The sequence below is a fragment of the Lepidochelys olivacea genome (genome assembly GCF_965140295.1).
Source record: "Lepidochelys olivacea isolate rLepOli2 genome assembly, chromosome: 2".
NCBI classification, from domain to species: domain Eukaryota; kingdom Metazoa; phylum Chordata; order Testudines; family Cheloniidae; genus Lepidochelys; species Lepidochelys olivacea.
Genome location: NC_140412.1, coordinates 224,520,765 through 224,544,798, shown reverse-complemented (window position 1 = coordinate 224,544,798; position 24,034 = coordinate 224,520,765). Strand labels below are relative to the sequence as shown.

The following is a 24,034-nucleotide window of genomic DNA, read 5'->3' as shown; positions in this document are numbered from 1 at the left end:
AAGGTTATCTTAGCTTCTTAACCCTTTACAGGTGAAAGGGTTTTGCCTCTGGCCAGTAGGGATTTTATAGTTCTGTATACAGAAAGGTGGTTACCCTTCCCTTTCTATTTGACAGGCCTAATCACATCAGCCACATGTGAGGCTCGTTCACCTGCACATCTACCAATGTGATATATGCCATCATGTGCCAGCAATGCCCCTCTACCATGTACATTGGCCAAACTGAACAGTCCCTACATAAAAGAATAAATGGACACAAATCAGACATCAAGAATTATAACATTCAAAAACCAGTCTGAGAACATTTCAGTCTCTTTGGTCACTTGATTACAGACTAAAAGTGGCAATTCTTCAACAAAAAAACTTCAAAAACAGACTCCAATGAGAGACTGCTGAATTGGAATTCATTTGCAAACTGGATACAATTAACTTAGGCTTGAATAAAGACTTTTCCCCATGTTTATTCCCCCGCTCTCCCCCCCACTGTTCCTCACATGTTCTTGTCAACTGCTGGAAATGGCCCACCTTGAATATCACTACAAAAGGTGTTTTCCTCCCCCCCCCCCCTCTCCTGCTGGTAATAGCTCACCTTACCTGATCACTCTTGTTACAGTGTGTATGGTAACACCCATTATTTCATGTTCTCTGTGTATATTAATCTCCCCACTGTATTTTCCACTGCATGCATCCGATGAAGCGAGCTGTAGCTCATGAAAGCTTATGCTCTAATAAATGTGTTAGTCTCTAAAGTGCCACAAGTATTCCTTTTCTTTTTGCAGTTACAGACTAACGCGGCTGCTACTCTGAAACCTTTCTATTAAGATTTTCATAGAACCAAACACTTAGCTGTCACATAATCTCTAATACTGCAAGCGCAATTCAAACAGTATGGAACATAGTTTGCCAAAATCACGAGACGCTGTAATCTGTGCAGCATTATCTGATTTTGTATGTAGTATTGTTGTAGCTGTGTTGGTCCCAGGATAGTAGAGAGATAATATCTTTTATTGGATCAACTCCTGTTGGTGAGAGACGAGATTTTGAGCTACACAGAGCTCTTCCTCAGGTCTGGGAAAGGTACTCAGAGTGTCAAAGCTAAATATAAGGTTGAACATATAGTTTAGCATAAGTAGTTAGCACAGATTAAGGGACCATTCAAGGTAAAGTGGCCTTTATGGTTATAACCCTGTAGTCATAGGATAAAAAGGGGGAATTAGTGGGTTACAGATTGTTGTAATAAGCCATAAATCCAGTGTCTTTATTAAGATGGAGTTTTAGCGTCTAGCAAAGTTATGAATTTAAGTTCCCAGGCTTGTCTTTTGAAAGTGTTGTGCAGGGTTCCTTTGAGGATGAGTGTTCGATATAGAGTGATCGCTTTGTGAAAAGTGTTCACCCACAGGTGATATGGTGTTTTTGTCTCTTATCACTTTCCTGTGTGTTCATTTGAGAGCATAGTGATTGTCTGGTTTTAACCACATTGGGCATGTAGTGCATTGGATGAGGTAGACCATGTGTTATGGCAGTCATGTGGAGGACTCAGAGATATTGAAAGGTGTATTGTGGAGGGTTTTGATCATTGTAGCAATGGAGATATGTCTGCAGGTTTTGTATCTGTTCTGGTAGGGTCTGGTGCCTCTCTGAGTTGGTGTTTCGGTCTGTGGGGAGCTTGCTTCTGATGATGAGATTGGAGAGGATGAGAGGTTGTTTGAAGGCCAGAAGAGGGGATTTAGGAAAGATTTCTTTTGGGATGGGGTCCCCATTGAGTCTGGGTTGTAGTTTTTTGATGATATCGCATATGGGTTCCACTGTGGGATGGTAGGTGACCACTAGGGTTGTGTGGTCAGAGAGGGTTTTATTTAATAGAGTTCCACCACAACTTCAACAGCCACCACCACCTATCCATTAAACACTCTCTGGAACACTCCCACACTAGCATCAACTTCCTGGACACCACAATCAGCTTCAGCATTGGATCCCTTCAGACAACCATATACAAGAAACCCAGTATACACCACACCGGCCTTCATATATGCACTAACCACCCAAAACACACCAAGACATTTGTTATCTATAGGCAGGCACTCAGATACTACAGAATATGTTCGGAGGAGAAAATCCAGGATATACACCTTAGCACACTCAAAACTGCCTTCACCAAACAAGGACATTTAATCAAAGAAGTAGATTATTGTGAAAGTGGTCACCCAATATCCCAAGAGAACATACTTCAATACAGAAATAAAATGCAGCGATCTGTAACCCACTAATTCTCCTTTTTTTCCTACAACTACAGAGGTGTTAATGGGCCACTTCAACTTGAATGGTCCCTTATAATATGTGCTCATTACTATGCTAACCTGTCTGTTTGACCATGTATTTAGCTGTGACACTCTGAGTACATTTCCCAGACCTGAAGAAGAGTCCTGTGCAGTGTGAAAGCTTGTCTCTCACCAGTGGAAATTGGTCCAGTAAAACACATTGCCTCTCTTAGCATTGTCTGAGAAAGAAACAAGAATGGATAGATTTAGAAAGAAGAGAAGGAAAGAAGAGAAGTACAGATTAATAGAGCATTATACATTAACTGAGGGCTTGATCCCACAGGTTTCCATGGAGGTAACTCCTGTTCAATCAATGATAATTGTGCAAAGACAGATGGCTGCAGTTGGATGCTCAGTTTCAATTTTGGACCAAACCAGTCAACTTTTAAGTGCTGTAGAATTCCTATGTATGTATTCAGTGAAATACTTCCATAGATCAAATGTATCCATTTATAATTTCAAACACTTTAGTATCGCTTACTGTTTTTACTTGCAGGGAAAGTAATTTTCAGGTAAAATTAAAATGTTCTTAGTGCAGTTTTACAAAAAAGATATATTCCTATATCATCCTTGAAACTAAGCAAGTGTGCAGAACAGAGGCAACAGGTTAAGGGGAATCAGACTAAGTAGCTGCATATACATCGAAATCAGGGGTTCTCAAACTGGGGGTCGAGACCCCGCAGGGGGTCATGAGGTTATTGTATGGGGGGGGTCACGTGCTGTCAGCCTTCACCCCAAACCTCACTTTCCATCCAGCATGTCTAATTGTGTTAAATATATAAAAAAAGTGTTTTTAATTTATAAGGGGGTGTGATGGGTTGGATCACAGAAACCCCCTGGGAGCTGCCACCTGATGTGCCAAGACTACTACTGCCCCTGCTTTCCTGCCCAGACAGCTTGGGACTTCAGTGCCCTGCCTGTTTTGAGCCGGACCCACTAGCCTGCTGCAAACCCAGACCCAAGTCTGAACCACGTCTCCTAACAGCTGTAGGCTTAATTGAAAGCAGCTTACAGAAGTGTGCCTGTCTTTAACACTCAGATGCCCAACTTCCAGTGGGGTCCAAACCCTAAATAAATCTGTTTTACCCTGTATAAAGCTTATACAGGGTAGACTCATAAATTGTTTGCCCTCTATAACACTGATAGAGAGAGATGCACAGCTCTTTGCCCCCCCAAGTATTAATACATACTCTGGGTTAATAAGTAAAAAGTGATTTTATTAAATACAGAAAGTAGGATTTAAGTGGTTCCAAGTAGCAACAGACAAAACAAAATAAATTACAAAGCAAAATATAATAAAACACGACAGTCTAAGTCTAGTACAGTAATAAAAACCGAATACAGATAAAATCTCGCCCTTAGAGGTATTTCAATAAGTTTTTCACAGACTGGGGCTGGACACCTTCCTAGTCTGGGCACAATCCTTTCCCCTGGGTACAGCCCTTGTTCCAGCTCAGGTGGTAGCTAGGGGATTCCTCATGATGGCTGCCCGCCTTGTTCTGTTCCATTTATATATCTTTTGCATAAGGTGGGAATCCTTTGTCCCTCTGGGTTCCCACCCCTCCTTCTCAGTGGAAAAGTACCAGGTTAAAGATGGATTCCAGTTCAGATGACATGATCACGTGTCCTGTGAGACCCCAAGTCTTTATTCCTCCCAGCCTGACTCACAGGAAGGGCTGCCTGCAAACGGAGCCATCCACAGTCAATTGTCCTGGTTGATGGGAGCCATCAAGATTCCAAACCACCATTAATGGCCCACACTTTGCATAACTACAATAGGCCCTCAGAATTATATTTCATATTTCTAGTTTCAGATATAAGAATGATATATTTATATAAATAGGATGACCACACTCAGTAGATTATAAACTTTGTAATGATACCTTACAAGAGACCTTTTGCATGAAGCATATTTTAATTACATTATATTCACACTCTATATATAGAGTGCGTCACAGGGGGGTCTCAGTCAGAGGCTTGCTATGTGAAAGGGGTCACCAGTACAAAAGTTTGAGAACCACTGATCTAAATGTATATTGGTTGTAAAATTCTTAATGCATTTTTCAGGAGTGACATATATTATTTTGACAGGTTTCAGAGTAGCAGCTGTGTTAGTCTGTATCCTCAAAAAGAAAAGAAAAGTATTTGTGGCACCTTAAAGACTAACAAATTTATTTGAGCATAAGCTTTTGCGAGCTACAGCTCACTTCAGCGGATGCATGCAGTGGAAAATACAGTAGTGGGATTTTATAGACACAGAGAACATGAAACAATGGGCATGGCAGATGGGGGGCTGTTTGAATTTGAGTGCTTTCATCATTTTCACTCAATTCTTCCCAGTTATAGTGCTTTTCATCTCGAGCTGTTTAATTCTCATCTTCTCCGTTTTACAAGTGATGCGAGAATCAGCTAGACTAGAAATCAAGAGTTCCTGTCTCTAGTCCTGTGTTCAGAAAACTAGACTAGGTCTCTCTTTCTAAACATGTCTACATGCCCTAATCCAGTTATATATTGGCATAAATATATCTGGCATAAGTACATGGCTAGACCTGAAGTGCATGTTGTACAAGGTCATACTTTTTTTTTCCAGTTACATTTTTACACTGTTAGACATACCTGCGTAATTACTTTCTTTTAATTAAGTGTTTCTAGAGAAACCCTGAGGAGCAGGAAGCGATCAGATTATAATCTCAACAAGGTGAATGCACCCATCCTAACAAACACTACACTCAATGTAATAAGACTTGTTGGTAAGTAGAATGGTTTCATGGCTTTTCTCTATATATCTGAATATCGTTGAAAATATATTGGTTGGATTTCAAAACATTTTAAAAATCCTTATAGTAGAAACCCTTACTCATTTTACCTTCCTTAGTCAATTTTACCTTCCTGAAAATGTTAATGCTTAAACTGACTTTTGGTCATAAGACAAATAATGTGACTCTTGTGGGATAGTATATGAATTTTGAATAAGATTAATCACATTCCTTCACATATGTTTGTATTGCCTATGTAATGGATTAATTATACAAAGTGTTGAGGGCATAAGGTCAACAGATATAAAAAGGGCATAGTAGAAATCTGTGCTTGTTACACAGGTATTCTGATGGATTTATTTTTTTATTTAAAAGCAACCTGGTTGCAAAATAGAGCTTGATTTATTTTTTTCTTCCTCTAATGCGCACACATGATCTATATTTACCTCATGATTTACCACTAAGAGAGATGTGAACTGTTGCTTGAAAGGCTAATTTTGACCATATAGGATCACAAAATGTAGGGCCTGAGGAGACTTTGAAGTCATCAAGTCCAGCCCCCTGCACTGTTGTAGGACCAGGTAAAGCTAGACCACCCCTGACAGGTGTGTGTCCATCTTGTTTTTAAAACTTCTAGTGATAGAGATTCCACAACTTCCATTGGAGGTGTATTCTAGAGCTTAACTACCAGGTTAGAAAGCTTTTTCTAATATGTAATTTAAATCGTCCTTGCGGCAGATTAAGCCCATTACTACTTTTTCTACCTTCTGTGGACATGGAGAACAATTGATCAGTCTTCTCTTTATAACAGCTCTTAACATATTTTGAAGACTGTTATCAGGTCCCCCTTTGGTCATCTTTTCTCAAGACTAAGTATGCCCAGTTTTTTAAATCTTTCTTCATACGGGTCAGGTTTTCTAAACCCTTTATCATTTTTGTTTGTCTCCTCTGGACACTCTCCAATTTGTCCATATCTTTCTTAAAGTGTGGCACCTAGAACTGGACACAGTTCCCCAGCTGAGGCCTCACCAGTGCCAAGTAGAGTGGAGCAATTACATATGACACTCCTGTAAATATACCCCACAATATTAGCCTTTCTTGCAACTGCATCACATTGTTGACCCATGTTCAATTTGTGATCTACTATAACCTCCAGATCCTCTTCAGCAGTACTCCCATTTAGCCAGTTTTCCCCCATTTTGTAGCTGTGCATTTGATTTTTTTTCTTCCTATGTGTAGTATGTTGCACTTGTCTTTATTTAATTTCAGACCAATTGTTGAATTCAAACCAATTCTCCAATTTGTCAAGGTCATTTTGAATTGTAATCCTGTCCTCAAAAGCAACACTCCCAGCTTGGTGTCATCTGCAAATTTTATAAGCATACTATCCACTCCATTATGTAAGTCATTAATGTAAATATTGAGTAGTACCGGACCGAGGAAAAACCCCGTGGGACCCTGCTCGATAAGTCTCCCCAGTTTAACAGGGAACCCTTGATAACTACTCTTTGAGTATGGTCTTTCAACCATTTGTGCACCTACCTTTATAGTAATTTCATCTAGAGCACATTTCCTGAGTTTGATTCTGAGAATGGCATTGGGACTTCTTCAAAAGCCTTTATTAAAATCAAGATATATCACATCTACTGCTTCCCCATCATCTACTAGGCCAGTAACCATGCTGGTTATTCCTTATAACCCTATTATCCTCTAGATGCTTACAAATTGATTGTTTAATAATTTGTTCCTGTATCTTTTTAGATATTGATGTTAGGGCTGATAGGCCTCTGATTCTCTGGGTCCTCTTTGTTCCTCTTTTTAAAGATAGGTACTATGTTTGCCCTTCTCCTTTGTACTGGGATCTCAGCCATACTCCAGGAGTTCTCAAAGAAAATTGCTAATGGTTCTGAGTCTGCTTCAGCTAGTTCCTTAAGTACTCTAGGATGAATGTCATTAAGCCCTGCTGACCTGATTATATCTAACTTATCTAAATATTCTTGAACCTTTTCTTTTCCTATTTTGGCTTGCATTCCTTCCCCCTTGTTGTTAATTTCGATGGTGGTGAGTATCTGGTCACCATTAACCTTGTTAGTGAAGACTGAAGCAAAATAGGCATTAAACACCTCAGCTTTCTTGATGTCATCATTTATTAGCTCCTCTTTCCCGATAAGCAGAGGTCCTGTGCTTTCCTTTGTCTTTCTCTTGCTCCTAATCTATTTTAAACCCCACCTTTTTATTGCCTTTAATGTCCTTGCTAGGTTTAGCCTTTCTGATTTTGTTCCTACATGCTTATGTTATTCTTTTATACTTCTTAGCAATTTGTCCATGTTTCTGTTTTATAGGATTCCTTTTTGATTTTCAGGTCATTAAAGAGCTCCTGATGGAACTATATTGGTTGAGCCCTACCAAATTCACAGTCCATTTTGACCAATTTCATGGCCAGAAGGTTTTTTAATTGGTCAATTTCATGTTTTTAGATGTTTACATGAGAAATTTCACAGTGTTGGATGTTGTAACTGTGGGGCTCCCAACCCAAAAGATGCCCGGAGGTGGGTCTGATCTCCTCCTCCCCCCCAAGCTGCCCTGCAAGGGAAGGATGGGATGAGTCCTGTCCCTCCCCAGTACCGCAGGAACTCGCAGCTAGGAGCCCTCCAGTTGGGGCACTCCCAGCAGCAGGGGGAGAGCAGACCCTCCTCCACAAGCCTCCTCCATCTGAAAGAACTTCCAGGGCTGCTGCCCAGCCACAGAGCTTCCTGCAGCGGGAGAGGCACTCTGAGATGGGTCTCCCTCTCCAACCCAGCATGCACTTGCAGCTTGGAGTCCATCTGTCCTCTACCTTCCCTCCCCTCCTACCTCACCTGGGGCAGTCCCAGCAGCAGGGGGAGATCAGATTTCATGGGGAAGGGCTAATTTCACGATCCGTAACATGTTTTTCCTGGACGTGAAATTGATAGGGCCCTACATTTTGGCCTCGCTATTCTTCCTGTCTTTCCTTAGTATTGAGATACTTTGCAGTTGTGCCTTTAATATTGTCTCCTCGAGAAACTGCCAGCTGTCCTGAATTCCTTTTTCCTTTAGATTTTTTTCCCATGGGTCCTTACCTATCAGTTCTCTGTATTTGTTAAAGTCTGCTTTTTTGAAGTCCATTGTCCTTATTTTGCTGTTCTCACGCCTTCCTTTGAATCATGAAATCTCTCATTTCGTGATCTTTCACCCAAATTGCCTTCCACCTTCAAAGACACTACCAATTCCTCACTGTTTGTTACAATCAAGTCTAAAATGGCTGTCCCTCTGGTTACTTCCTTCCCTTTCTGGAACAAAAACATTGTCCCCAGTACATTCCAAGAACTTATTGGAAATTTTGTGTTTTGCCGTATTAGTTTTCCAACAGATGTCTGGGTTGAAGTCTTCCAGATCTTCTGTTTTGGATATTTTTGTTGTTTGTTTTAGAAATGCCTCATCCACCTTCTTTTCCTGATTTGGTGCTCTGTAATAGACCCCCATCACAATGTCAGCCCTGTTTTTTTACCCCTTTTATCATTGTGCAGAGAGACTCAGCTGGTCTGCCTCCAACCTCCTTCTGGACCTCAGAACAAGTGTTTATTTTCTTGATGTATAATGCAACACCTCCTCCCTTTTCACCCTGCCTGTCCTTCCTGAACAAACTATACCGTGCTCTACCAGTATTCCAGTCATGAGACTTATCCCACCAACGTCATAAAACATTTATTAATAGAAAAGTGTATTATTTTTCTCTCTGCGTCTACACAAAACCAACTAATTATTATTCAAACTATTTCATCTTGGGCAAATCCTGGAAAATCTTAGCCCTGAAGGTGTAAGAAAAACAGCTGAAAATATCGATATAAATGGAAATATGTATTCAGCCTTAATTTTAGGGTATTAGTTCCCCCCTTTTAATAATAGTAAATGTAGCATACTTCATTACTTTTTAAAAGGAATACTATTAATATCAAGAGATAGCACTACAGTGATTTGCTACTTAATCTTAAGTGTGAAGTATGGGGAAATTTGGGAGTATATGCATATAATGTGGGATGTGGAATAGCAAAATGTGTACTACTGATGTATTACTAAAAAGAAAAGGAGTACTTGTGGCACCTTAGAGACTAACAAATTTATTTGAGGATAAGCTTTCCTGAGCTACAGCTGCTATAGCTCATGAAGCTTATGCTCAAATAAATTTTGTTAGTCTCTAAAGTGCCACACGTACTCCTTTTCTTTTTGCGAATACAGACTAGCACGGCAGCTACTCTGAAACCTGATGTATTACTGTAAGACTGTTTTACGAAGATGTTTTGGGGACTTCGTTACAAATATTTTTTTTTGAGGGAAAGCTTTCCATAATATGGAAAATTGCTTTTGCTGTGGTAGAGGAATGCAGTTGAACTATTTTGTGTAGAAATTCATTTTTAATATGAATGCTTGCCAGTTTTCTCTCTCAAAATGTCATTAGGATTTTTACCATATAGACTTGGAAAATATGCTTGACAGTTTGATTTATGTTATGCACTGTTATGACTCATCTTCTAGGGAACTGATGTACAAACTAAGCACCTGTGAGTATGTATTGATCCAGTGGATGAGCCTCTGGACAATATCTGTGAACAAATTGCTAGTCACTTCAGGTGTCTGTTTGATTTGAAGAAAATTTAGAGTTAGGTCAACAAATCTGGCCTTAATTTACTGCACTTTAAGCCCCTCTCTCTTTTTTTCTTGTGAGTGTTTGGAGGTGTAGTCTGGATTTGCTCTTGTGGATTCCAGCCAAAGTCTTAAAGTTACATAAACTTTATTTTCATCATTCTTTGTTTTTTTTCCCTTCTGGAATTAGATTTAATTTGAATGGTTAAAACCATTAAGCAGTGTTTTATACAAATTCTGTAGCAGCTACCAAAGGCTGAACGTGTTTGGCTGTGTTAGTAGTTCCTTATATTTGTAACTATTTACTAAGATAAGAGAAGATCATGTGGCCAACAGCCTTGACCCTTTAGTTTTCTTCACTTTTTTCTTTTCAGGAACCATCTGTCCAAAGATAGGGTGACCAGACGTCCCGTTTTTAAAGGGACAGTCCCATATTTAAGTCCTCCTGCAGGTATCCTGACTTTTTCTTAAAAACGGGCAAATTGTCCCATATTTATTGTTTCCCCCTCATCAGTATTGGCGGGTTCTGTGGCTGGCCAGATCCCTGCTCGCCAGCCGCCTGTCCACCAGCAGTGAGTGGGAGGGGGTCCAGTGGCTGGCAATAGGGTGGGTGTGCAAGGCTAGTGGCGAGGTGAAGATGCAGCGTGCAGGGCTGGCTGTTCTCCCTGCTGATCCGTCAGCACAGCCCCCTGCTGTGTGCCGGCTCTCGGCCAGCAGGACCCTGCCCCGCCATCCTGTTTCCGGCTGACACTGGCTGCGAGCTGTGGTGGTTGGTGAGTGCAGGCAGTTGCCAGGTGGCGGCCAGTTACGTGTCTCCTGTGCTGCACACCCATCGGCCCTTTACGTTCTTCCCCCTATGGCTGTCTTCTCCCTGCTTTTCCCCTTTGCCTCCCCTCCAGCCCCGCTGCTCCTCCATATCCCGCCCCAGTGGGGCATGTCCCGCTCCCAGCGCTGTGTGGAGAACCAGCCCGTGGTCAGAGTGTTCAGTTCACCAACAGCCTGGCAGGCAGGCTCCTTCCTTCCCCCACTGCCTCTTGCTGAGCTGGTGTCCTAGGAAAGCCCAAGACCCTCTGGTCCAGGGTGCTGGCCAGGAGGAGCCGAGCTGTGCAAGCACCAAAGCCCCACACAGCGCTGGCATGGGGAAGCCTCTCCGCCGCTCAGCTAAGCTCCCAAGTGGTGGTGGTGGTGGGGAAACTATTTCCAGCCAGTTCACACCCCAAACCTGCAGACTCTACAGCATCCCCCCAAGGCAGGGGCTTAGCAGCCTCTTCACCCGCCCTCCCCCGCAGCCCCCAAGGAGCGTGGGGCTGCTCCGCCCCCTAGGCACCCTTCTCTGCTGAGCCACCTCTCTGGCCAGGTTCGCTGAAGCCCCAGGATTCAGGTTACTTGGGCCCTGGTGCACAATACATCCTTAGGGCTTAACCCTTCCTGACCACACTGTAGCCAGGGGACAGGAGGCAGCTTGGTTTTGTTGGTGGCCAGCAGTGGCCTGGAGGTGCTAGCTGCCTTTTGACACGGAGCGGGCAGAAAGGGACAAGCTGCTTCCGGCTGCATGGAGGTGGGAAGAGATGAGCTCTGCAAAGACACAGGCCAGGTCATCCCTTCCCTCCCTCCCTCCTCCCCTGCAGCTGGAAGCAGCTCCCATCCCTTCCCTCCCACACAATGCCAAAAGACTGCTGCTGGCCAAGTTCTGGTGTGAACCCTGGCAGAAATCGGGGTGGTGGTGACGACCCTGCACATGTTGCCTCAGGAAGACTCAGTGCCAGGTACCAAGAGAGGTGGGTCCGTCCCAGGGGACCCAGCCAGGCATGGAGGGCAGAGAGTGCTGGGGATGGTTGGTCAGTCTCCCCCTCCTGTGTGAGAGAGGTGTACGGGAATGTGTATGTGTCACCTCTCCTTGTGTGTGGGTGTGTGTGTGTGTGTGGAGGGGGGGGTAGAGGTATGTGTATTACCCCTCCCAGTGTGAACCCTAAAGCCTTACAGATAAGAAAAGGAGGACTTGTGGCACCTTAGAGACTAAAATTTATTTGAGCATAAGCTTTCGTGAGCTACATTTTGGATGATGAAGTGAGCTGTAGCTCATGAAAGCTTATGCTCAAATAAATTTGTTAGTCTCTAAGGTGCCACAAGTACTCCTTTTCTTTTTGCGGATACAGACTAACATGGCTGTTACCTTCTTATGTGTTTCAGAGTAAATAAAAAGAATCCAACTACGCAGCATTTCTTTTTAACATGGGCTCAGTCAACATGATGTTAATTTGAACGGTTTTGTATGGTTGATTGCCGTTGAACTCGCTTGAATGAGAGTAATTTTACGAGGTGTCCCATATTCAGCATAGGGAATTATGGTCACCCTATTCAAAGATGTAAAAATAAAGTGTATTGCAAGCTTGGCAGTTCTGTGCCAGTGTACAGCACTATTGTGCAAGAGATCCAGATTTAATTCCAGAGAACTGAACTCTTGATTCCTAGCCAAGAATCTGGGAAAGGAAATGGGTCTCATCTTTTAACAACAGCCTCTCCAGGTAACTAAGGGTGTGGTTTTGTTTTTTTCCAAAGGGAATCTTAATCAGAATTTGGTGGGAAGGATAGTGGCCACAATGTGAAGCCTGAAAAAGGGAAGGTGGATATAACAAAGCAATGTTATGGTGACATCCTGTGGGCTCTGGATGCATGGGACCAGCTAGGGAATGAAGAAGGTATTTGGATTAATGAGGAGTTTTGCAGAATTCACAATCCTAAATGGTTCATATTAATAAGGATTTCATAAACCAGGTGATTTAATTTAACTAGGTTAGGAAGAGAATCAAATTAATGCGGAACTTTTCTTCCCAAAGAATAGCAAATATATGAAATATGTGGCCATTTAAAATCACTGAAACAAACGGTGTCCTTTCTAGCAAATACAGGAGGTAAGAGGAATCCAGGGATAAATGTGAGGTGGGATTCAGGAGGTGAATTTCCCAAATGGACTGAGACAATTAGTCAGCCAACTTTTGTGGGGAGCCTTACAGATATAGAAATACTTGCTGGATGTGAGTGAATGTTTGTAACTCTCTTCATTTCATGTTTATCTTTTGTGCACAATATATTGTGGTGGAGGCTGAATGAATAAAACATAAACAAGGTATATTGTGAACAGAAACAGTATGAATTAAAGTAGGTTCTGGTAAACCAACCTACTTCATTTTGGATTTCAAACCAATTGTTCAAATCACGTGGTTTTCCCTCCGATTAATTAGTCAATTTGCTTTTCATAGAGAAATTAAAAAGCAATCATTGTAAAACTTGATGTTCACAGATTAAATTAATCTTTGGCCCACTCCTGAACAGTATATGGTTTTCATTATTCAAAAGAATGTGAATCTTGGAAAATACAGTAATCCCAAATATGTGCGCACGCACGTACACACACAGCCCATGAATACAGCTAAGATTAGCTTTTGGAATGTTGACATACATTAAAAATACTGAAAATTCCTTACTAACCTATAGGTAATCATTAATTTTTTTCTGAAGATATATTGTAACCTTGACTGTGTCTCTCAAAGAGACTAACTTAGAGACTAGTATATAGTTGTAAGAATCATTATTTTTTTGATTCCACGCTCATTACTATCCAATTTGAACTTTGGAAAAATCAACACAAAACTCTAAACTGTTTCTTCCTCTGGGCTTCCTAGTGCCTCTGTTTTTCAGACTGAAAGCTTTTTTGGGAAGGAATGCCTTTATTTTATCTCATTCAGAAAACAGCCCTAACTAAGGAATCATTACCAGGTGTCCCTATGATAGAGTAGTGGCAAATAACAGCATTGTCAGAAGTAACAGGAATGGCGCCACATCATCTGTTGGAAGGATGGCGTGTGGAATCTCAGCAGCAGAAAATTTGTAGTTGGAGGAATTAGATGATTGTATAGTTAAGAGTTTTTTCTGTGTTTCCCTCTCTCCTTCATATTGTCATGCTGGTGTCTAGTGTTCATCAAAAAGTCTGAGAGGAAGTGAGATGTTTGGAATTCTTGAATACCAAGGAAATGGTTTGCTGATGACCATAGCTATATTAGAGTCAAATACATTACCCTTTTATTTTTGGTGTTTTGAACATTTTGATATAAATTGGTACAGTAAACACTGTCTTGTATACATTATCATAGAATCATAGAATATCAGGGTTGGAAGGGACCTCAGGAGGTCATCTAGTCCAACCCCCTGCTCAAAGCAGGACCAATCCCCAATTAAATCATCCCAGCCAGGGCTTTGTCAAGCCTGACCTTAAAAACTTCTAAGGAAGGAGATTCTACCACCTCCCTAGGTAGCGCATTCCAGTGTTTCACCACCCTCCTAGTGAAAAAGTTTTTCCTAATATCCAACCTAAACCTTCCCCACTGCAACTTGAGACCATTACTCCTTGTCCTGTCCTCTTCTACCACTGAGAACAGTCTAGAACCATCCTCTCTGGAACCACCTCTCAGGTAGTTGAAAGCAGCTATCAAATCCCCCCTCATTCTTCTCTTCTGCAGACTAAACAATCCCAGTTCCCTCAGCCTCTCCTCATAAGTCATGTGTTCCAGACCCCTAATCATTTTTGTTGCCCTTCGCTGGACTCTCTCCAATTTATCCACATCCTTCTTGTAGTGTGGGGCCCAAAACTGGACACAGTATGCCAGATGAGGCCTCACCAATGTCGAATAGAGGGGGACGATCACGTCCCTCGATCTGCTCGCTATGCCCCTACTTATACATCCCAAAATGCCGTTGGCCTTCTTGGCAACAAGGGCACACTGCTGACTCATATCCAGCTTCTCGTCCACTGTCACCCCTAGGTCTTTTTCCGCAGAACTGCTGCCTAGCCATTCGGTCCCTAGTCTGTAGCTGTGCATTGGGTTCTTCCGTCCTAAGTGCAGGACCCTGCACTTATCCTATTGAACCTCATCAGATTTCCTTCGGCCCAATCCTCCAATTTGTCTAGGTCCCTCTGTATCCTATCCCTGCCCTCCAGCGTATCTACCACTCCTCCCAGTTTAGTATCATCCGCAAATTTGCTGAGAGTGCAATCCACACCATCCTCCAGATCATTTATGAAGATATTGAACAAAACCGGCCCCAGGACCGACCCCTGGGGCACTCCACTTGACGCCGGCTGCCAACTAGACATGGAGCCATTGATCACTACCCGTTGAGCCCGACAATCTAGCCAACTTTCTACCCACCTTATACTGCATTCATCCAGCCCATACTTCTTTAACTTGCTGACAAGAATACTGTGGGAGACCATGTCAAAAGCTTTGCTAAATGCAAGAAACAATACATCCACTGCTTTCCCTTCATCCACAGAACCAGTAATCTCATCATAGAAGGCGATTAGATTAGTCAGGCATGACCTTCCCTTGGTGAATCCATGCTGACTGTTCCTGATCACTTTCCTCTCATGTAAGTGCTTCAGGATTGATTCTTTGAGGACCTGCTCCATGATTTTTCCAGGGACTGAGGTGAGGCTGATTGGCCTGTAGTTCCCAGGATCCTCCTTCTTCCCTTTTTTAAAGATTGGCACTACATTAGCCTTTTCCAGTCATCCGGGACTTCCCCCGTTCGCCATGAGTTTTCAAAAATAATGGCCAATGGCTCTGCAATCACATCCACCAACTCCTTTAGCACTCTCGGATGCAGTGCATCCGGCCCCATGGACTTGTGCTCGTCCAGCTTTTCTAAATAGTCCCGAACCACTTCTTTCTCCACAGAGGGCTGGTCACCTTCTCCCCATGCTGTGCTGCCCAGTGCAGTAGTCTGGGAGCTGACCTTGTTCGTGAAGACAGAGGCAAAAAAAGTATTGAGTGCATTAGCTTTTTCCACATCCTCTGTCACTAGGTTGCCTCCCTCGTTCATTAAGGGGCCCACACTTTCCTTGGTTTTCTTCTTGTTGCCAACATACCTGAAGAAACCCTTCTTGTTACTCTTGACATCTCTCGCTAGCTGCAGCTCCAGGTGCGATTTGGCCCTCCTGATTTCATTCCTACATGCCCGAGCAATATTTTTATACTCTTTCCTGGTCATATGTCCAACCTTCCACTTCTTGTAAGCTTCTTTTTTCATTATAGTTGAGGGAAGCAAAGCAAATTTTGTAGTAACTGTACTAACAAATCATTAAATGCTAGGGTTCATCAATCCAAATTAGATAGGGTATCTATCTGAGGGTTTCTAATCAGGCCCATTGCTGCGGAATCTAAGTGTGGTCTTTCACCTCCAAATATTTCAGAAATACGGGGAGATTATGCTTCTTGTACTGTTAATAAACTTTCCAGTAAACCCTTTTTTTAACCAGATATCTGAACTTCACTTTAGTGCGTGTAGGTAACAGTATTTCTATAGAAAAGATTTGCAAACTTGGCATCATTTTAGGGAAAGGAATGAGAAGGAAATGTTCTTGGAACATTTTGTAGTGTCAAGATTCTGAGTGATGTTGTGATAAAGAAATGTTCTTGGCATCTAAAGATTTTACAGGGACAAGACTTAAGGGGAAAGTGCAATGTATAGTCCATAGTCTCCTAAATACAGTCCTATACTTTTGCTGCCTTGTATATTTGTGCCAAGTATAATGAAATTTTGACAATCAAACCTTTCCAGAAAAGATGCATCTTTGTCACGTGCAGGCTACATATTGGTTTTGAAACATTGTGTTTTAGCACAACGGATGAGTGGAGAAATTCAGCCGTTAAAAAATACAGAGTATTCAGACTTCACTTCAGATGACATATGAGGATGATCCATTGCTTTGATGAGATGTCATCCCTTTGCATTGGGGTATAAGAAGTATAAAACACACATGGAAACTTGTCTAAATTTCCAGATCACACAATGTTATAATGTTTTGTGGTTTGCTATTTTCATTGATATAGATATATTTAAACTACTTGTCATTTTAGGCCAAAGAAGTCAGTATTAAATTAAAGTAATCAAATATGAAATAACTGAGTTCTAAATAATAAATATTAGGACATGTTCAAAGTTTTCAAAGAATAACAATACAATTTACACTAAATGTAAAAGAAAAAGTATATTTATGCTGGGCAAAATCTCATAAATGTCTGATTCACAAATGTGCATCCGTTTCTTTATATGTATATACTAATTTAGTCTGATTACTACATTGCTCCAATTTCTTGCCAGTAGACTAATAAACTAGACAAACGCAGTAGTGAGCAGGCCCAAGTGGTAAAATAGTCAGAAATAGAAACTGTGCTATTTAGAAATCTGGAAAGCAGGAATGTCAAATTAAAAGATATAATACAGTGATATTTCTCTAATTATACCTATCAGAGATGTTTGGCTCTCATTGAATTGCACTAATAATTATGTTATCAGAAAAAATATGCTAGTTTTGTTGTTCTACTGGTTCATTTTTCTCTCCACGAAGCAATCCCCTCTTTATCACAAAATATCAAAATACTTTGCTTGATGTTTTTTCTGCATTACATCATTAACTTTCTAGGTATGTCTACTCTGCACACTTCTTACAGCTGTGTGCAGAGTACATACTTGGCTAGCCCCCCAACATGAGTATAAATAGCAATGTAGATGGTGAGACATTGCTTAGGTGAGTAAAGACATGCGTGATGCCTGTGGGTATGCACCCAGGTATATACCTTACATGGCTCCCCCATCGAAGTGTCGAGTCCTGCTGCCTCCCCCCGCCTTTTGCTGACACGTGGCTTGCACGCAGCTTGCTTTTCATTGTGGCTTGTAGCTAGACATACAGTATTCAACACAGATACTTATGTGCAGTGTAGACGTAGTCTATATAGGTTATGAAACAGTGTAATGCTGCTAACTTTAAGACAGAAAATTATATCAAAAACATGGTAATCTGAACATTTTTAGCCTAAGTATTTTCTAACATGCCACTATTTTAACAGATGTATATATCTTGCTGTTTTGATTTATTATACTGAAATCTGACTTTCTTTGTCATTTAGTATAGAGAAGCTTTTCTGTTACAGTAATCAGAGTGTGCTTTCTGGACTCATCCTTTGTACTAGACATACTCTAATGGGAACATCAGCACAAACTCTCCTGCACCTTCAGCTTACCAGCATCCTACCTCCCCTGCTATCAGACATGAACGTGGCCACAGTGATCCTTACATCTGTGAGCACCACAGTCTTTTGTTGTGAGCACACAGTATTTAGGAGTGAATCCACAGATAAGAGAACTCCTGCTGGTGAAAAGGCTGTCTTCTGACAAATGTGTGGCAACAGGAGCTCATTGCTCCATACATGGTTCAATGCACTGGCTTCCCACTGAACATCAAATCAAGTTTAAAGTCCTCAGGCGCTATTTAGTTCTTGGCAGGGTACAAGGAAAACAAGGCCTATGATTTTGTCCTTCACAGAGTAAGGGAGAGAAAAATAAGAATAGGAAGTTAGTAAGCTCTCTCGTGAGGGAAGGAATTGCATAGATCTTCAACTTTCTCTAACAGAGAACACTGATTTACATAATTTTGTAAAGATATCATCACAAAAAGTGTGATGTGGATAGAACAGTTTCACAACATCTAGGAATAAAATTAATATGCTTGAGTAGCGTGTAAGCCATTCGAAGCAAGGCTTTCCTATATTAACTCTTCCTTTATGTCCCAGTTATAGGTAATAGGTGTGATTGTGTGCTAGCACAAAACTTGCAGCACAAGAGAAGCAGAGGGGCTAGGATGGCTTTAAGCCATTTTTGAGCCTTTCTGATCTTGGGCTGCTCCAGAGACTGGAGAGGCTCCTGGAACAACTTGGACAGCATTGGGATTGCCCTCTGAGGGCAGTGGAGTACAATCCATAATCTCCACAGTGCTGCAGTGCCGCCCCAAATATGCCCCTCACACCTTCTGGCACATACCTTATGCCCAGGCTTGCAAGTGGATCCTTGGAACGCAGTCTGGGAAGGCCTTACAGCTGTTTCTCATAATGCCAGCGCCAGCGGTACCTTCCCTCGGCGGGAGATTTTAGAGTCTCTTTGCACCATTCAGTCGCATAATGACTTCAAGAACAGTGGCTAATATGCTGCATGCTACTATGTTAATTTTTGGCATGTAACCCGAGTTACCATAGTTTTATCATTTGAAAAGTCTCCTTCCAGTAAAAATGTTCTATTTTTAGTGGTATATTAAGCATCATTGCCAATACTGGAACATTTTCTAGCAATAATTCTCAAAATAAAGCTGAGATACTGGAGCTAGCTTAGAGGGCTGTAGGTATTCTGGTGGCTTGTAGAATATTTTTAATATAAACATCCTGATGCAGGGCTCTGGGTCCAGGATTTGATTAAACATCCAGAAGTACAGGGGGGTGATCATTTGAATCCATGAAGATACTTCTACAAGGCTCCAGAGCCCTTCATCCTCTCCTAACACCTGCTTGCTTTAGAAGCTTTCCCTATCTGTGATAGTTATCTTGTTGGGGAAGAAACTTAGTGGCTTGCTACCACCTGTGGTGTGGTTAGTGGGAGCAGGGCAGGCCTGGTGTCTTCAAGGGACATCTTTTTATGGTCTATCATCAGACATTTCTCACTGCTGTCTCCATCCACCACTCCCCTCCAAATTAAGAGTTTCAGTTCTGTCCCTCATCCCTAGACTCTCTGCCCTCTGAATATAGTGGCATCCTTCCCCCAAACCCTGCGGGGGGATAGGCTATCTGTTGATATAGCACATGTTCTGCGGTTGAGCTCAGGCTGCTCTGCTGCCATGTCATGGGGTGTGGACTAATGTGAGAGATAAAGAAGGGCAGAATGAGTGTTGATTTTTGTTTTATGTATTCTATGCATTGGTCAATATGATTTCTGTATCATTTTTAAAAACTGTATATCATATACCTGGAGCCTGTGACTTCAAGTGATTTTCAGAAATTAAAAAATAAGTTTGCCTGATATTGTGTGGTCAAATGTATATAATGTAAACGGCTAGCATACTATGCAAAAAACCTGAAACCCTTAAACATCTAGTTTTCAGAAAATTCTATGGCGCTTAGTTTATATCAGTTGTCATATCTAGCCTCTTTTTAAACTTCCATGTCCCTGAAATCTCACTAGATTGATGTCTTAAAACTCAAGGTTAAAAAATATGTAGATTTGCAAAAGCTAGTTTTGAATTAACCAAGCATTCCAATGTCTGTATACCACTTCTGCTAGGAAAACTGAACTTTTGTATTTTATCTTCAAGGGAAATACATGCAGATGATGAACATTTTGAAACCAATTGCATTTGATGTGATTCACTTCATGTCCCAGCTGTTTGATTACTATCTGTATGCAGTGTATACGTTTTTTGGCCGAAATGACACGGTAGGTAGAAATTATTATTCCTTTAGAGCACATTAGTGTATGTGGTACTGTACAGAAAAGACTTCTACATCAAGAAGACTGAGTGTATGATCTATCAGAAGGGGCAGCAGTAATAGACTGGGGTTGGATGCATGAATGAGAACAGGGTAGTAAGAACAACTAAAAAGAGAAATGGCCTTAAAAGTATTATTATCCCGAGGAGTGTTGATCATTTTATATTTCTCTGTCTGGAGGAGGAGAGGGAGGAAGCTGGGTGCAGAGAAAGGGTGAGACTGTTCCAGATATAGAAGTTTGCACAGAAAAAGGCACGCGGTCATGCATGGCAAAAGGAAGCGACATAAAGATTAAAGGGGAGTGGGGACAACATGGTATGCATGGGGTGGGTGGGGGGAGAGAGGCAAGCTGTGAAAATGGCTAACTCAGAGCTATGTGTTGCTTTTCAGATCTTGTGCTCCTGTAGCTAACGTAGTCTAATAATGAAATCCATTTCTGTTCACATTTGATGTATAATTTAAGTGTCTTTTAGTTTAAGAAGTAAATACGCATCCACAGTGTCTGTAAAGAACTACATCAACTCTTCACAGATTGTCATAGAACAGCATATATGAAACCTATATTTTTTTTAAAAATGAAAACAATAATTCCATGAACAATTTCAGGGCTCTAAATCGTTATATGCTGGCAAATAGTTGATGGAGTCACACATTCTCAACAGCTTGTTCTCTTTGGTTGGAGAAGTATATTTGGTATTTGTTTGTGTATGGAGGATGGGCGGTAAATATTTTTTAAAGGTAATTGAATTCCTTTGGCTTAATCAACTGTTCTGATATTCTTTTATTGTGTTACATGTACTTTTTGCACCTCCTGTTTTGTGTTTTAAAGCCTGTACAGAGTTCTTCACTTCCCACATCTAGCAGGGAACAGTACAGTGCTAGGCAGGTAAACATTATAGCAGATGGGTAAAATTGTGTTGTTACTGTAGTGTGCCTAATTGTTGTTTGATAAACTTTTTCCTTGGAAACATACTGCTTACAAAGGGCCTATAAATTTAAAAAACCCTCTTGTAATGCTGCCATGATGTCCTAACCCTCATGTACTTTTTTTTTTTTTTTTTTTTACAATTCTTTAAGGAGTAGAGATGGGTAGTGGTATGTGATTTAGACCAGTAACTGTCATTCTTGTTAAAACACATGCCACTGTGGTTCTTATTAGAAGTATGCTGATAATGTGACTGCTTTGAGTGGTCTAAATTCATTGTGAATCTTGTTTCTACACTTCATGTTTGTTAGAGCACATATCTGAATGATTAGGAAGGCAAAATGCACATGCAGCAAATTAGTCAGAGAGAAACTGGTGTTTAAACTCTCAGAACAGTGTGCTGACTCTAGATACATTATGTCCAGTCATTTGTGATTTTCATAACTCAGAGTGTTTCTATTATTATTTAATTATATATATATATATTATGGGAAAGTTATCTCATGTGCTGAGCACCTGGCATTATCCACTGAGAGGGGCAGAATACCATTTCAAATACCATTTTTCACACTTTTCTCTTTCTCCGCATGCACATTAAATCGGTTTTTCCTCACCTTTCTGTAAAATCATGGCACAACCTGATGCACTAGAACCTCAGTAATGACTTGTGAATTAATGAATTTTACTAAGTAACGATTAAGTGAACACACACAGGCATACATCCCAAAATAAACTGTTAATGCATTTTGTTAGTTATAGATTAGTTTTAATTGATAGTAATATAGATAGTATAACAGCAGTAAATGTAGTATGTATTTCATAAAATTTGTGTGCTTGGGTCTTGCTCAAGCCTGTTGACTTCAGTGAGTGACTTCAGCATTTGTTCTAGTGAAATCTTAGTCAGAGCCTTAATAAACATCTGCTATTTAATTATTACTGAGAGTTGGGGAGAAACCAATCATTTTTGTGCAGACAAGTAAGCTTAGCGAAGTGCTGATTAGCGAAGTTTGACTATAAGTCCCTTGGCACTCTGCTTTTTTTCCATCGCTTATCAATTACTAAGTCATCAGTAATTTGTGGAAATAATGTATCCACTGTCTGGCATACATGGTTTGTAAAAATTCCCATGAAGGTGCAGGCCATGTGCAAAACAATTGAATACTGATATAATATGCTCTACCTGATGAATTCACCATGGTCCTATCCTTGATGACTGCTCATCTCATATTCCCTATAGAAGTATGTATATACACTCTACAGATCTCTGGATATTTTTTCCCTTTGATTTACAACTGGTCATCCCTTGCATAGAAATCCAATAGTCTTTTGAAGGGAAAAAAGGCAGAGACTTTAATACATCGTAACATTTTTGTTCGTAGAGATTTATTTAAAATTGCACGCACCTTTATTTGTCTGAATTTGTTGATGTACTTACTATTTTAACTGATAAGTTGTCAGTCTTTTCAAAAACATCTACAATCAATAAGTTCTTAATTTGTCAAGAAGCTTACAGTATAATTTGGAAGAAAAGGGATAAGCAAAATACTAAGTATGTACTAGGGAAATTGTGATGCTGGACAAAGTTTTTATAAGCGAACAAAGGAAAACATGTTTGTGCCTCCTTTTCTTTGTGACAGGTTTCAGAGTAGCAGCCGTGTTAGTCTGTATTCGCAAAAAGAAAAGGAGGACTTGTGGCACCTTAGAGACTAACCGATTTATTAGAGCATAAGCTTTCGTGAGCTACAGCTCACTTCCTCAGATGCATATCGTGGAAACTGCAGCAGGCTTTATATATACACAGAGAATATGAAACAATACCTATTCCCACCCCACTGTCCTGCTGGTAATAGCTTATCTAAAGTGATTTCCAGCACAAATCCAGGTTTTCTCACCCTCCACCCCCCCACACAAATTCACTCTCCTGCTGGTGATAGCCCATCCAAAGTGACAACTCTTTACACAATGTGCATGACAATCAAGCTGGGCTATTTCCTGCATAAATCCAGGTTCTTACATCCCCCCCACCCCCATACACACACAAACTCACTCTCCTGCTGGTAATAGCTCATCCAAACTGACCACTCTTCAAGTTAAAATCCAAGTTAAACCAGAACATCTGGTGGGGGGGGGTAGGAAAAAACAAGAGGAAACAGGCTACCTTGCATAATGACTTAGCCACTCCAAGTCTCTATTTAAGCCTAAATTAATAGTATCCAATTTGCAAATGAATTCCAATTCAGCAGTTTCTCGCTGGAGTCTGGATTTGAAGTTTTTTTGTTTTAAGATAGCGACCTTCATGTCTGTGATCGCGTGACCAGAGAGATTGAAGTGTTCTCCGACTGGTTTATGAATGTTATAATTCTTGACATCTGATTTGTGTCCATTTATTCTTTTACGTAGAGACTGTCCAGTTTGACCAATGTACATGGCAGAGGGGCATTGCTGGCACATGATGGCATATATCACATTGGTGGATGTGCAGGTGAACGAGCCTATGATAGTGTGGCTGATGTTATTAGGCCCTGTGATGGTGTCCCCTGAATAGATATGTGGGCACAGTTGGCAACGGGCTTTGTTGCAAGGATAAGTTCCTGGGTTAGTGGTTCTGTTGTGTGGTATGTGGTTGTTGGTGAGTATTTGCTTCAGGTTGCGGGGCTGTCTGTAGGCAAGGACTGGCCTGTCTCCCAAGATTTGTGAGAGTGTTGGGTCATCCTTTAGGATAGGTTGTAGATCCTTAATAATGCGTTGGAGGGGTTTTAGTTGGGGGCTGAAGGTGACGGCTAGTGGCGTTCTGTTATTTTCTTTGTTAGGCCTGTCCTGTAGTAGGTAACTTCTGGGAACTCTTCTGGCTCTATCAATCTGTTACTTTACTTCTGCAGGTGGGTATTGTAGTTGTAAGAAAGCTTGACAGAGTTCTTGTAGGTGTTTGTCTCTGTCTGAGGGGTTGGAGCAAATGCGGTTGTATCGCAGAGCTTGGCTGTAGACGATGGATCGTGTGGTGTG

General features: G+C 41.2%; 1 protein-coding gene across 2 annotated transcripts in view; it reads left to right on the top strand.

Annotated features, from left to right (window-relative positions):
* VPS50 (VPS50 subunit of EARP/GARPII complex) overlaps positions 1-24,034 on the top strand; it is a 207,390-nt gene that overhangs the window by 125,382 nt on the left and 57,974 nt on the right. Inside the window, exons 20-22 of one of the 2 annotated variants that reach the window (XM_084620899.1) lie at positions 4,962-5,068; positions 19,932-20,053; positions 20,936-20,992. In XM_084620899.1, the coding sequence (XP_084477025.1) occupies positions 4,962-5,068; positions 19,932-20,053; positions 20,936-20,992 (286 nt within the window). The remainder of the gene's footprint in view (positions 1-4,961; positions 5,069-19,931; positions 20,054-20,935; positions 20,993-24,034) is intronic. The other variant, XM_084620900.1, reaches the window with a different exon arrangement.